Here is a 15356-nt window from a genome sequence, read left to right as displayed (position 1 = left end):
GGTTGAGTTATGGAATCTTACCCTATTTTTAATCCCCATAATGGCTCTGAAGCATGAGAGTCAGAGAAAGTGGTTTGCTTTTAAATGAGCAGAAATTCTAACTAAAATTGGTCACTGTGCACGTATAACAGTTTACTGTATTTTTTATTATTTACTAAAAAAATTTGCTGCTGTTAAATCAAGGATCACATCCAAGGATATTTACGATATAAAAACACAAAAATGTATACGCAACATAGTAACAAACACACACACCCTAGTTTAAAATACTGCTGATTGTTTAATTAGCCAAAGGCATGAGACAGAAGGAATGTTTGCCTGGAGCCTAAAGATATGTAACAAAGGCACCAGGCAAGCATTCCAAAAATGGGGAGCCACGACAGAAAAGGCCCATTCTCATGTTGTCACTCTTCAGACCTTTTGTGGAGGTTCAGGGCAGCCAAAGTTGTTGAGCTTCTTTGAGGGGAGCCAGTGATCTACCATTCACCTTAAACTGGATTTGCTTGTCATTCACTTTTTGGTACATGACCATAAACACTACAGAGTATGCATCAACAGAAGAACAACTTATTATATATATTTCTATATCCTGCCTTTCTGTCTGATAGCAGACCGACCCCAAGACAACTTACAGTAAGGGAAAAATAAATAAATAATATTTTTTTTAAAAGACACTGATGTTATGGGCAGCAGAATGAGAAACGTTAGCCACTATCCAGTCCTTATGTTTATGTGAATGTGATTGTTAATCTACTGTATATTTGGAAAGTGGTTTGTATGTCTGTCTGTTCTATACATTTGGACACCTCAGGAGATACCTTTGCCAAACACAGCATTAGGGTTTTTTAGGTGGGGGCAGCAGTCTTCAGTGATGTTTGGATGCCATTTTGAATCAAGTTGGCAGACCAAAACATAACACTAGATTGTCTTTCCCCAGTTTTTGGCATAACAGGCCCAAAGTCACAGATTCCACTTTTTTAAATTTTAATACAAAAGCTTTATTTTTGTTTCTATAAATACCTGGACAGCGCTGGGCACTCCCCACTAGTACTATATCAAACTTTTAAATCTGCCAGTACAGATTTGTGTGGGCAAGTTGTGAACAAGTTGCCAGAATACTAGCAGTGGTTGCTCAGGAAAGCTTTGATTTAGGGACTAGGATTAGTTTTGTGTGAAATGTAAGGCAACAGGTAGGTGTTGGATGCACGTCATCCTCTTGTTCTGTGTACACATTCATGAAATTTAGGAATTGCTGATTGATGGACACTGGATTTAAATCCCCAAAGTAATATTGTAACTCTTAGAAGCACTATTTATAGCATTGTACTTAAATAAGTCAAAATACCATTATTCCCTATTGGTCGTAAAATGACTATCTGGGAGAGTTATACTTCTCTTTGCCACTTATTGGAAATAATTTTGAAGAGGGGTGAAATAAAAAAGAGCAGCCACTCCATGCGAACAAGCACCACAGAAGAAGATAATGAGTATGGTTCTGATAGGAAACTATTATGATCTCATTCCCCAGTGTAGGAAATCTTTCAGGCAAGGGCTGCAGCTGTGCAATGGTAACCATTTGAAAGCTGCTGGAGTGAAACAAGACTGCATCTAGATGAGTTTAAAGAACTTTAGAACACTGGAGCCTTAGCAGGTGAAAGGTCAGAGCTAGCTTCTATGGGCAGGGATGACGCATACATATTTGCAACCCAATTTAAGAGGCGAGTGGAAGATAATAGGCTGTAGCAAGCACAATATGGCTACAATATTAATAGCTTTCTTGCAATTGTTCTATTGTTTTCCATACCATTCTACAAACTGGATACAAATGTATGTAATGCAAAATATCTTCAGATACTCATTTGTACTGTTCATTAACGTTGTAGCAAAGAATGCTCTGGAAGAGTAAGATGGGAGTTTCATAGCTTGATTAGCCTTTTAACATTTGTTTTAAATCTCTTTCATTCTGGTAATGCATCTTACCCATAATAGAAACTTCTATGCGGTGGGCATTGGGATAAGGTTTAACTCCTTAAAATGACCTCGCAATTTAAAATTGCTTTTTGACTGTATCATTTCACCTTTGATTTATTCTTAAATGGAAAACCCCAGCTAAAGCAGTAAACATTGTTGTTGGCAAACCAAATACTTGAGAATGGGAGCAGGTTTTTAAAACTCTTAGTTGCAGTTCAGTGAAAAAGAATGTTAACTGCATTCCTTGAGTTCATAGCTTCCTTTTTACAGGCTTTTAATAATTGTACTATGCCTTGTGTTGAATGCATGCTCTTTGAACAGTTTATCTGAAGGATTAAATTGTATGGAGATGAAGTAATAGTCATTCAGGGTGGCTCAGTGTTTACATTAGAGAAACTGCATTAGAAAGAGTCCAACCTGATAATGGATAGTTGAAAAATTTTAATTAGCTGCCCTTTTGCTGGAATACTGGAGAAGCTGCAACTCTCCTACATTGCTAAATCTAGCAGCCTTGAACCTGCTTCTTCATGATATTTTACTGGTAAATCTTGCACTGAAGCTTGTTTCTTATCCTTGATCTTCAGCATTAAAGTTCTTGGGTGTACTCCTTAACTGTAGGAATGAATCCTGAGGTTGATGCTTGGCGGGTGGGATAAAAGAGCTCCTGAATAAGTATCATCATGTAAAATTTTAAAAAGTAAATATGGGTAGGGCAATGCTTACTGTTATAATCCTTGTGTGGTTACAGCAGACAAGCCTACATTTTTGAAAATGACATTAGTCATAATGAACAGAAGTTGCAACTAAGGATTCTATAGTTGGGCTTCCTTTGTCTCCCTGCTTTCCAAAAGCAAAGAAATTGGGAGAAAATTAATACCTGTGAAGCTTGGATAAAAAGAAAATATTTAGTTAAAGCTTTCTAATCAGCCCCCTTATTCAATCTTCTTTAGAAGATTGAAGTCTGGTATGGATGTTTGAAATCTGAGGTTAAATGTGCTTAATGCAAGTCTTCTATAGATAGAAGGCAACAAAACAAATTTTGATGTTAACTGATCATATCAACTCAGATCTGTGATAAGTACAGTGCTCTTTGACTAAGGGTCCATAATGAAAGTATTTTTAAGGAATTGCACAGTATGAAAGAATTGCATTGTTTCTAGGGGATACTAAATGAGGATGCTTTGCCTCTGTATACAAAATCGTTCATTGCATGTTCTAGCAAGTTGACAGTATTTCTCATGGTTTTTATTTTCATGGCTTGATCTATTACAAGGAGAAATAGATTGGTTTTGGGACTTGTGAACTCTTACTGCTTGGAATGCTATTACTGTATGTGATCCAAATACATTTTATTGGGGGTTGCGTTTACGGTAACTAGTAAGGAAGAAAAACTTATTGAAGTGACTGGTCAGAAATCACATAACTGCACACTGCTAGAAGATTCCATAATTCAGACCTTTCCTGAAGCTTGCCAGAACACCACATAGGCCTCTTCCCTCTATCCTCAGCAAAAGCTAAGGTCTTGGTTAGAGTCCTGACTCGAGTTCATATAACCAATGTAAGGGGCCGTTTATTTTTCACAAAATTGTGGCACCTAATGTGAGTATGCACAGAGTTTTTCCTTTTTAGGGATGCCAATAGTTGAAAAATGGCTAGTAGGACAGGCTAGGGTGTGTAGATAAACTGGAAAAGAGGGTAGAAGCTGAAGGTGAAGCAGATAGAGATGCTTTTAAATGTTCCTGACTCCTCCTGCAAGATGAGCAGGTAAGGAGCCCTCACTTCTGCCATTACTATTAGCTAATGCCATGATACAGCACAAAGACAGACTGCCACTTACATAAAGGTGTTTTAACTTCATCTCATATTTTATCACAGCCAGATATATATATTAAAAAATTGATTGGTTTTAAGTGTCATTTCAATTCTTCATTTTATATAGTTCTTTCCTTCAATGTAATAGTATTTTCTTTGGTCACTAAGTGTATTTATCTGTTCCTCTAGGGCTGCAGGGTTCTAGTCGATGCACGGGACAAACTAGGGATCCCTTGGCAGTATACAGAGAATGAGAAGCATGGAATGTTTCTAATGGCCTTTGAAAATAAAGCTGGGGTGCCCATTGAGCCTTCTACGTTCCAGTTGTATGTACCTGCCCTGACTTGCCTGTGGAAGGATGCTGGGATCAAGGAGGCATTTAGCCGTCGAAGTGAATATCAGCTGGTGAGTATGCCAAACAGAACTTTGTTACCAGTTCATGGTGAAAGTGGGCTAGAGTATTATTGCCACCATCCATTTTCAACTCTCAGCTCCACCCAACATGACAATTGATATGGATTCATTTGTATCATATAGCATGAGCATAATTTGGCCATAAAGCAGTGGTAGTAGCCTAGTGAGTATCTTTAGTTTTAGAGGGCTTTCTAGAATTTTATGTAGCAAATATTCAGTAGAATGGTAGGTCTGACTCAGAGCAAGTTTTAAGTTTATCCAAAGCAGTGGTTTTCAAACTTTTTTCTCTGCACCACACTTTCAGAATAAAAATTTGCTCACACCATACCATTTTTTAAAATAAGAAATACATTGGAAAACAAAAGGAAACAACACCTAACAGTGGTTGATTTAGAACATAGAACACAACTACTTCATAATATGATCATGGGACATCCAGAAACTATAAAACTATGTAGCCACATAAGAACAGGAATCATTCTCAAAATATAATGTTGTCTGTCACTGAATCTTCCCACCACACATGCCATCCTCTCCTGCCACAGGAGTTCTAGTTACTCTGCCAAAGATGACACAGACCTGACAATGTAGCTGATATACACAATGAAGCTTTTGTCACCCTTTTAAGAACCACTGGTCTAAAGGTAAGAACTGAAGCACAGGTTATTTAACCAAAGGCATAGTTCACACATCCCAGTAAGCTCTAGTTAATAGTTTACTGTGGTCACAGCTTTATGGTCTGTTTCACTGTTCTCCCCTAGCAGGAGGATGAGACAAATGCAATCTCTGGCTTTGTGTTGTGTCTCATCCATGGATTCTGGTTTGTTTGGCTCACAACAAACTACAGTTTGTAGCCAAGGTTTGCTCTTGGCTTACTGGTTGGGGCTTTTTGGAGTGAAGCAAAGTGCAATCCCTTGTTCTAATATAATGCTAAATTGGGGGTTGTGAACTTGTGTGTGCTAATGATAGGGAAACAAACAGCTCAGGAGACACTCATGGCAGCCATGAATTATGGTTTACTGTGACTTGTGAATTGAGGCAAAGTGCAAAGTTTCATTAACAGCATCAAGTTTATGGTGACAGTCCATTGCTCTCTCAGAACCTCCTCCTAATCCAAATTGGGAAGTATCCTGGCAATAATATGAATTAGTATGACTTTATTGAATTGAATTAATGGTTTTGATGAATTTGTAGTTTTCCTTATATGCTATTGTGTTTGATATAGTGATTGCAATATTTGTTGTTTTTTAATGCTAATGTGATTATTGTGAGCCACTTTGAGCTGAACGTTTTTGTTGTTGGAAAACCAGGATGCAAACAAATCAGATTGCCTAATGGAAAGAGTCTAGGACCACAGGAGCGCTGTCCAAGCACTTGAGGCACTCTACTTTTATAGACAGTGCATCAGGTTTCTGGCTGTGAATCCTTGCCTGGGACCTTGAGCCTTTAGCACTGTGTGGGTGGATTGTACAATAGCGGTATTTTCTCTGCTTCCCTCTTTCTCCCTTAAAGCACACTAAGTAGCTTCCTCCCATCTGTGTCTCATGGTAAGTCCCACTGTCTGTATTATGGAAGCAAGTCTTTGGTGACAAAAGCTTCATTGTGTATATCAGCTACATTGTCAGGTCTGTGTCATCTTTGGCAGAGTAACTACAGAATAAGAATTCTTTGATAATTGGTATGTGGCTCCCCCCCCCCTTTGGATATGAAAGGAATATATTGCTTTCTCTGGAGATCCTGTAATTTCTGCTTTCTTTGGCATTTTTTGTATCAACCCAAATGGTAGAGGCTTAGGAGTAGAGGGTTTGTAAGAAGTTGGGACCAAATTTCATGTTTGTTAGTACTGCTAATAGTTACCAGTATTTCCATTCTAAGCAATCAAAAGCTTTGAGGATGTCTAGGGATGTAATTGTCAGTGGGAGTTTAGTTGCCTTGCTGTGTTCAATCAGATTCAGTAGTTCCTGATGGGATCTGTTATATTGCGACCAGGGATGAAGCCAGTCTGGTCTGGGGCTAATAATTTGTGTAGGAAAAATTTTAGGTGGTTAGTCAAGATTGATGTGAATATCTTGTAGTCTTGGTTTATTAATGAGATTGGGTGGTATGATTCTACTTTGAGGCTGTCTTTGAGTGGTTTTGGGATAGAGACTATCTTGGAGGAGGTCCAGGTTTTAGGAATGGGGCCCCTTTTTATGATGTCATTGAATAGGCGGGTGATGTAGGGCATTAGGGGTTCTTTGAATTTCTTGTAGAATTCTGCTGTAAAGCCGTCTGGGCCTGGGGCTTTGTGTGGTTTCAGGTTTTTGTTTTTGTTTTTTAAAGATATTTATTGAAATTTTCAATTTTAATACATTAAAAAAGAATCAAAAAAGAAAAAACAAAAAGGTTTAAAAACACATAACGTTCACAATCCTTATTTTTCTATAACATATTTCCCTGACTTCCCCACACCTCCCCTTCTTATATTCCAATTCAAAATGTTAGTTCAACAAGTTCTTATCCCTAATTTTAACCTTTTTCTATTTAGTTCATTTTAAAAAACCAATTTTGCCTTATCCAAACTTAAACATCAATACTTATGCATCAATACTCATTCTTAAAACATTTTTCTAACGTCGACCCAAATTCCCTTCCACGAATTCCCCAATTTTCATACAAATAACAAAGTAAAGTAAAAACAAAACAGATTATAATTATGCACCCTTTGGATTCCCAAACTCCAACCCCCCCCCCTTTCCCGGTTTCAATCCCCAACAAATGTCCATCAGTCTTAGTCTACTATCAGCCTGGAGATCTCACGTCCGAGGCTCTTAATTCTCTCTCAATTCCTCTCTGCCGGTTTTTTTGATAGTCCTTAATATTAAACACCAGCTCTCGGAGAAGCTCGTGGTTTCAGGTTTTTGAGGACCGTATCTATTTCTTCCAGGGTGATAGGACTGTCCATTAATTCCTGTTCCTCATCTTGTAGGTGTTTTCTGGTATAGTAGATCATTTCCCTATTATGCAGATAAATGAGAGCATTAGTGCATGAACACAACTCTGCTTCCCTAAAAAGTGGTATTGTTCAGGCTGGCAAGAAAGCAGTTTATAAACCACCTCAGTAATATTTTCTGGGACAAGTGTGATGTTTATTCAAGGGGGGGGTCATAGTTAGTTGTTGAAGTGTAGCAGTGGGGGGAGAGATGAAGGGGTTGGGGGAGAGAGACCCAAGCCTTAAAAAATGCTTCGACATCAGCATCAACTGTTCAGCTCCCCAGGCAGTCAAAATCTACAAATTTTTCACTCTGTTGAGTCCCAAACTTCTAACTCCAGTAACCAAACCAGGGAAACCTTCTTATCTAAACTCTGAAGAGCCACTGTTCGTTGAAGGTGACAGAAGATGGACCACTGATGTGAATCGGTGCATGTGAAACTTCAGTCTTTTTCAGTTAAAGGGAAAAAAGGCTTTATGTGAAAATGTCTGTAGTCACAAGTTTCACAACTAAAAAATCTACAGCTATGAATCCATTTTTTCACCTAGACTGTGTATTATAAAAGGAAGATAATTTCTTTTTTCTAGTTGCCAGTTATGTTTAAAGAAAAGAGGCTGTGTGAAGTAGCTGACTTGACTATTTGTTTTAATGTGTCTCTCTCTCTCCTCCTCCCATAAAAAAAAGTTTCCGGAAACAATCTTCAAGGTGTTCTTTTTGAGAATATAGAAAGTGTTGCTTTGAGTAGTAATTTACTGACACCTTTCAAATGTTTTCTCTGTTTCAAACATTGACTTCTGCAGTTCAGACTATGGCAGACTTGTGCTTCATTTGGCTTGACTCCTGAACAAACTTCAGGCATGTGTCCTGAGAGGGTAACTTGCCCTACCACATCACTAAAAGAAGCTGCTTAACTGAGCTCTATTTATTCATTTAAGTCAGGCAAAAAAGCTTAGAAAATGTCTACCAGGAAGAAATGGTTTTTAATAGATTGCCATTGCTTTACGTAACATGTTTTGTGCTGGAATGCTAATGATTTGCATCCCTCTTCAGTAACGCTAACAGTAGCATCCCAGTCCAAGGAATGCTGCAGCTTGGGTGCTGATGTTTTGCCAGTCTTCAGTGCCATTTTTTAAAGGGACATCTTGCATTGCATTGTCTGGACAGCTGTACTATTTTGATGGGCGAGTATTTTCATGCTGCAAGTCTCTATGCTGCAAAACAGTGTAGCCTTCAAGCCTGTCTAGCTCCCACTATTCCAGCTGAGGTGGCCTCTCACTTCCACAGCGGAGGACTGTCTTGCCCATAGAGGAAAGGGGAAGGCAGAGCAGCCTGAAGAGCTGCCAATCATATATATATATTTGGGGGGGGTCCCCTTTGTGTGGCTTATTCTAGTTTTTTCATAGTGCAGTTTTCCCTGATGCTTATTATTTTAAAAACGATTTGTATGTGAAACATTCTGGGAGGTTCACCTGAAAACAATATGTTAGTTAATGAATAAACAATAAACAAACAAACATTGCAACTGTCTTCACATCATGACCCTCAATATATTTTTCTTGGTAGGTCATCCTCAGTTCATACCCCATTAGTTTGCATGCGGTTAAGGTTTTCCTCCCATGTGCATCACTTCACACATTCTTATATTGCATAGTCTTTGCCATTTTAATGCTCTTTCATCCAGTCTGAAGGATACTTTTGGAGCTCCTTGCCATTGCTTTGTGTTTTCACTGCTCTGAACAATCTGATGTCATCAGCTAACTTGCTGATCACACTGATCACTTGCAAGTTCAGGTCATTTACGAATAAATTTAAAAGCATCAGGCCCAATATCATTCATTGGAAGATCCCATTTCCTACAACTTTCTGTTGTGAGAATTGTCCCAATCTCTTTTTCCTGTTCTTTAACCATATCCTGTTTTAATAAATAACAAGATGAAATATATATATATATATATATATATATATATATATATATATATATATATATATAAAAATAAAGATGGTCCAAAAAGAACTCCCTTAAAAGAATCAAGTCTTTTTGTCTTAAGACAGTCTTTAAAAGAATCTTAAAAAAAAAAGTCCAGTAGCACCTTAAAGACCAACTAAGTATAAGCTTTCTAGGTATGAGTTTTCATGTGTTTACACACTTCTTCAGAATACTGTTTCTTCATGTACTGTTTCATTAACTTGATTGCGGTGTTTTTAGTTGTCACCTAGAGACATTTGCCTAGAGTGACAAATGGAATAATAGGATATATTTCTTATCCTATGACTAGTTCTGATATATTGTGATTATTGAATCACTATAGTCCAGTGCAGTACCATATTTCTGATGTTCATTGTATCTCTTGTTGAACAATCTCTTCTGAGACATTCCAGTTACCTGTATATCTGTGAGACAGGCAAATGAGCTTTGAACTTAGTAGATATATATGTGTGTGTTTTCTGTGTAGCTAAGATGTGGTCTGTTCAGCTCCTGCCACTGGTGATGGAAAAGGATTAGTTTACTGGTTTTAGCACTTCTACTGAAACAGCAACCTCTCAGCAACCTTTTAAATCTCTGATATAGATCCATTGGAGAACCTGCAAGAAGAGTCTTTTGTTGGATGCTTTACTTTCAGTTCAACTGAGAGAAATGGGTTCATGGGTTTATCAGCCAAAATGTTCCCTTCTTTATTTTGAAAATATCTCAACTGAATAAAAATATTAAAATGCTGAGAAATAACTAATTCCAGAGGATTATCTCTTTTCCCACAAGAACCGCAATTATCAAGCTTATTTTTACCTTTGATTTCTAGGCACACCTTATGCATCAAGGTTGGCTACACTATGTGTTAACATTGTGACAGCTTATCTTACTTATGGCTTGGCTGCTCAAAATACTACTTCAGAGCTATAAGTAGTAGAAGTCTAAAATGAATTTTACAGCATTATTATTATTATTATTATTATTTATTCAAATTATATACCATGCTTTACATCAATGATAAAAACAAAAATATAGCAAAAAGCATACTGACAGACAATACCAATAGCATGCAATTTTTTGAGCACTCCAGAACTCTTAATCAGATTTGATGAAGACATTAGATGAACACAAAAATGGAGGGACTTGGCTGGTGGTAATGCCATGAAACTGCATATAGTCTGCCAGATCTAAGAATGTACTATGAGGCAGGCTGTCTCACGTGGTTGAAGGAGTGGTGCACACTCAAAAATCCAGAATTGCTGGACCTGGAAGGGTACAACAACAGATTCGGCTGACATGCATACCTGGGCTATGGAAAGGTTAAAGTTCATTAAAAAAAATTTGAATCGTGTCATCAGGAATTCCCTTTACGTCGTTTAGGGAAAATATAAGAACCTTCTCAAGCCTAAGGTGCCATGGTGGATCTCACCAACTGAAGCTCTTGCTGTTAAAAGGAAAAACACAAATGGAAATTGGCCTGTCTATAAACCATTATTAATAGAGGAAGAGAACCAATTAAAAAATTTTTGAAAATTGAAGAAATAAAAGATCAAGTCACAGTCTGGTTCCAATATTATCAATTATTTGAAACCTTCAAATGTGATTTAAAAAAGAGGATTTTTGACGGAGATTTCCAGATTTAAATCAGAGCTAATAAATTCTAAAACTAAAACCCTCTCCAAAACATACTGACTCCTCCTTGACTGGGAAGTCAAGGAGGAGGAGGTTAAGTCCTCAGTGATCACAAGGGCCTAAGACTTTGGTTACAACATAAATATGAGCCAATGGGAACACGTATGGAAAGTAAATTGGATCTTTACGGCATGCTGTACATTAAGAGAGAACCTTCAAAAGATGTTATACCGCTGGTATTTAACCCCTTCTAAACTCTCCAATATGTACAAAAGTGTCCCTAATATATGTTGGAGATGCGGAGAATCCAGTGGAGCCATGCTCCATATGTGGTGGGTTTGTAAAAAGATCAAAACTTTCTGGAATGGCATACATACTCAGCTTCAAATAATGTTAAATGCATCCTTCCCAAAAAAAAAAAACCAGAATCATTTTTATTGGGTATTACATCACCAGATCTATATAGGAAGATAAGGAAAGTCTTTCCGTATGCCACCACTTCTGCGAGAGTACTTACAGCAAAACATTGGAAGAGTGACCAAATCCCCATCAGATCAGAATGGTTACTAAAATTTGTAGAATATGCTGAACTAGATAGTCTCTTGGAATAGATTGAAGATAAGCAAAAACAGGAGTTCATTGATAACTGGAAACCTCTAAAGAGTTACTTAAAAAATAAATTCGGTAGCAGCTTTTGAATAAGCTCTGTAAATAAAGGTTAAATGGGTTAAAATAGATATAGATATAGATGCATATCAATATTTTATTATGATTTTGCCGATAAATTTAGGCAATAGGTTTATTAGAGTGAAAAGATGTTGAGAAGGACGGGTAGTCAAATTTATGAAGATATAAACCGTATTTTTCGCCCTATAGGACGCACTTTTCCCCCTCCAAAAATGAAGGGGAAATGTGTGTGCGTCCTAGGGGGTGAATGCAGGCTTTCGCTGAAGCCTGGAGAGCGAGAGGGGTCGGTGCGCACCGACCCCTCTTGCTCTCCAGGCTTCAGGAAGCTATCCGCAAGCCTGGAGAGCACGCGGGAGTTCCCGCCGGTCTCCCAAGGCTTGCAGAGAGCTGCCTGCATCCAGAAGCCCGGGGCGTGCTGACTAGCACGCCCCGGGCTTCGGGCAGATATCCACAAGCCTGGGGAGACCGGCGCGACTTCCTGCCAGGCTCCCTAGGCTTGCCGATAGCAGGCTGTTCTGGGGGCTGGGGTCAGGGGAAGCTCAGGCTTCTCCCGCCCCAGCCCCACGCCTGGGGGGGGGGGGAAATAAAATTTTTTTCCTTTTTTGATGAGTTTGATCTACAGACTATAAAATATCTTTGATGTATGGATGTAACTATGGTTAATAAAGCATAAAAGAAGAAGAAAGAAACTGCATATAGTCTTAAGGTAGAATATGGAAGTAGGTGGGCATTCACATGGAACTCTACTAGGTATCATGCAGGCATCGGGTTGCACAAGAGCCTTCAGGGGAAAGAAGTATAGCAATAGCTAACAGAGGCAAAATCTGAAGCTATTTACAGTTAAGGTATTCCAAGGTTTGGTTGTTACCTTAGTGGTACAAATTCTTCAGTATACAGTACTCCTGACTTTTAGGGAAAGCTCTAGGTGAAAGCTTTTAGCCTTCTGAGAACAGGGCTATTGTTCTCAGTCCTAGAGACTATAACTGCAGTCCTAGACTAATCCATATGTGATTGTGTAGTTCAGTATCTAAGTCACAGAGTAATAGCTGTATTATGTGGCTTAGTTGCATGCTAGGGCTTTATTTTGAAGGCAGTCCTTTTATCTCAGTTAATGATGTTAGGGGCCCCAGAGCAAGTTGTTTACTATTCTATTAACTTCAACTTGTCCTAGCCTGTTTCCATTACGTCCCATTGGCTCTTTCAGTACCTGTACATGGATGTAGTCATCAAAATTTAGCAACATATCATTGAAGTGAATTAAGCAAGTTCATACACCTAAACCATTATGTATGACCACTTGTGAATTTATCTTACATTTTTGGTAGAGTATTTGAAGAGAACAATGCACTACTTCACTGAACTGCATTGATGCTACTAGGATTGGCATTCTAGCAAAATGATGTTTGCCTTACTCTCCTTTTTTAAAGATGTCATTGCTACATTAATAAAATTCTAGCTCCTTTTACAAATGTGCTATCAGTTATAAACTGTTATAAAGTTTCCTGGCCTTCTGTTCATCTGTATACAGTAATCCCGACTATTTTTCAGAGGCATTGAGACAGTTTAAAGTTTGTATTTCCATTATTGTGCAGAGGTTTCTAGATTAGTACTTCCACTAAAATATCACTTAACACATATGAAGCATACTGTGTTAACTACTTGGTTTTTAATGCGAGTGTTAATACTGTGAATCTTATGAGACAACAGTGTGAAACTGATGTTATATCTTCTTTACACTTACAAATTCGTAAGAATCGGCTCAATTATCTGATGCAACCCAAACTTAAAACATTCCAGATCAATGTCTCCTTTGGGGGGAAATGAACTGAACGTAGGATTTATACTCTTGCCCAACTTGCGGAACTGGATGGGGAATATTTGCTTTTATCGGAGTTACAAATATTGCCAGTGGACTGTAATTCACAGGCTGTATCTGTAACAGGGGTTGGGAATCTATGCCCCACGCCTGATGTTGCTGGGCTACAACTCCCATCATTACTGGCCATGCTGGCTAGGGCTACTGGAAATTGGAGTCCAACAGTTCTAGAGAATCACAGGTTCCATGCCCCTGGTTTTACAGTTATAAAACTTTAATATCAATCTATGCCTGTCACTACAGTGGTACCTCGGGTTAAGAATTTAATTCATTCCAGAGGTCTGTTCTTAACCTGAAATGGTTCTTAACCTGAGGCGTGCTTTGGCTAATGGGGCCCCCTGCTGCTGCTGCATCGCTGGCGCGTGATTTCCGTTCTCATCCTGGGGCAAAGTTCTTAACCTGGAGCAACCACTTCTTGGTTAGCGGAGTTTGTAACCTGAAGCGTTTGTAACACAAGGTACCACTGTACTTAGTGTTTCAAAACACCCTAAATCTTGAAATACTTGCTCACCTTAGGACATATTATTATATCCACACTCTGTTTATATAATAAATGATTGCTTGGCAACATTAAACTTATTAGAGATAACTTGAAATTGAAGCACCTCGTATACAAACAGTGAAGTTCACACATACATTGTTTCACTTGACTAGAAATTAATTCAGCAATAGTTATTGATTTGAAGATATTGGACACTCATCTCTCACTTGTCCTAGGTGCTAGTGCTGTGGTATTGATTTTGTGTCACTGTCATTTATATTACAGGCATATCATTGTATCAGGAGTGAGGAATCTCCAGCCTTGGGCCACATTTGGCCCATCAGGCCTCCCCATTTGTAAGGGAGGAGGTTTTCCAAAATCCACATCCACTTGTTGGCATGTGTGGCGTCAGGTGTGCAGCAGACAGAGTTGTAGCTGGTTGTACAGCAGATCACTGCAGAAAGCAGGATTAAACTCCCCAGGTGATATGTGGGGAGTGGAGTTCTGATCTGGCCCATTGGGTCAAAAGGGTTCTCCATCTCTGCTTTAGGTAGAGGTCTGCCTGCATATTAAATTTGATTTAGCAGCATCGGTGTTGAGAGTCCCACATACAGTGGTACCTTGTGTTACATACTGCCCCCCCTTACGAATGCTTCCGGTTACGCACGCCACTAACCCGGAAGTAGATGCCCCTTGTTGCGAACTTTGCCCCAGGGTTCAAGCAGAAGACGTGCTCCGGCAGCACAGCAGCAGCGGGAGGTGCTATTAGCAAAAGTGCGCCTCATGTTACGAGCAGTTTCCGGTTACGAACAGACCTCCGGAACAGATTTAGTATGTAACACAAGGTACCACTGTACTCATAAGCCAGTGGCTCTGAAAGGATGGCACTTGAAGATAGCAAGTATGGCAGAAATATTCAAGAAACATTTAAACATTTCAGTGTAGTATAATGTAGTATAGCTTACTATCAAAAGAATATTTTAATTTGCAGAATATGGAAAAATATCAAGCAATGATAGGTGTTGTTTCTTTTTGTTTTCCAGTGTTTTTCTTATCAATAAAAAAAATGGGGTGTGTTGCAAGCAAATTTTTATTCTGAAAGTGTGGTGCAGAGAAAAAGACAGTTGAGGACCACTGTCATAAACTATATTTCTGTACTTTGGGAACTGTGAGGCAGCCAGTGAAAATGAAGCTCTTGTTCCTGCAAGATTAGAAAGAAAATATCCCACTGTCACAGCTAACACAGCGGTTTGACTTCACCCCTGGAGGCGCTTCAGACAGAAGGATGCTTTAAAAATTGTTGGTTTTAGCTTATATTTTTGTACTAATGGATATTATTTTTATATTGTATATATATTGTAGACTATTTAGAAATTTCTTTAAAAGATGGAGTGGTTAGAAATGCTTTTTTAAATAAAATACATGTATCTGGAACTTTTACAGATGCTCTTTTTTGTAACTCCTGGTCTGGATTTAACCTTAAACTGTGAACTAAATTTAGGAGCTGGGCTTCATAGAACCATAATCAGGAAGGCTAAATTA

The 15356-nt window shown here is 38.5% G+C and overlaps 1 protein-coding gene across 2 annotated transcripts in view; it reads left to right on the top strand.

The window, feature by feature from the left end:
- The window catches only part of GNA12 (G protein subunit alpha 12), a 34117-nt gene that overhangs the window by 9904 nt on the left and 8857 nt on the right, over positions 1-15356 (top strand). Inside the window, exon 2 of one of the 2 annotated variants that reach the window (XM_053364228.1) lies at positions 3973-4188. The exons of the other annotated variant lie outside the window; for it this stretch is intronic. Coding sequence (XP_053220203.1) covers positions 3973-4188 — 216 coding nt within the window. The remainder of the gene's footprint in view (positions 1-3972; positions 4189-15356) is intronic. 2 annotated transcript variants of the gene reach the window in all.

This window comes from Podarcis raffonei, chromosome 14 (assembly GCF_027172205.1).
Source record: "Podarcis raffonei isolate rPodRaf1 chromosome 14, rPodRaf1.pri, whole genome shotgun sequence".
Classification (NCBI taxonomy): Eukaryota; Metazoa; Chordata; class Lepidosauria; order Squamata; family Lacertidae; genus Podarcis; species Podarcis raffonei.
This window is presented reverse-complemented; position numbering and strand designations above follow the sequence as displayed.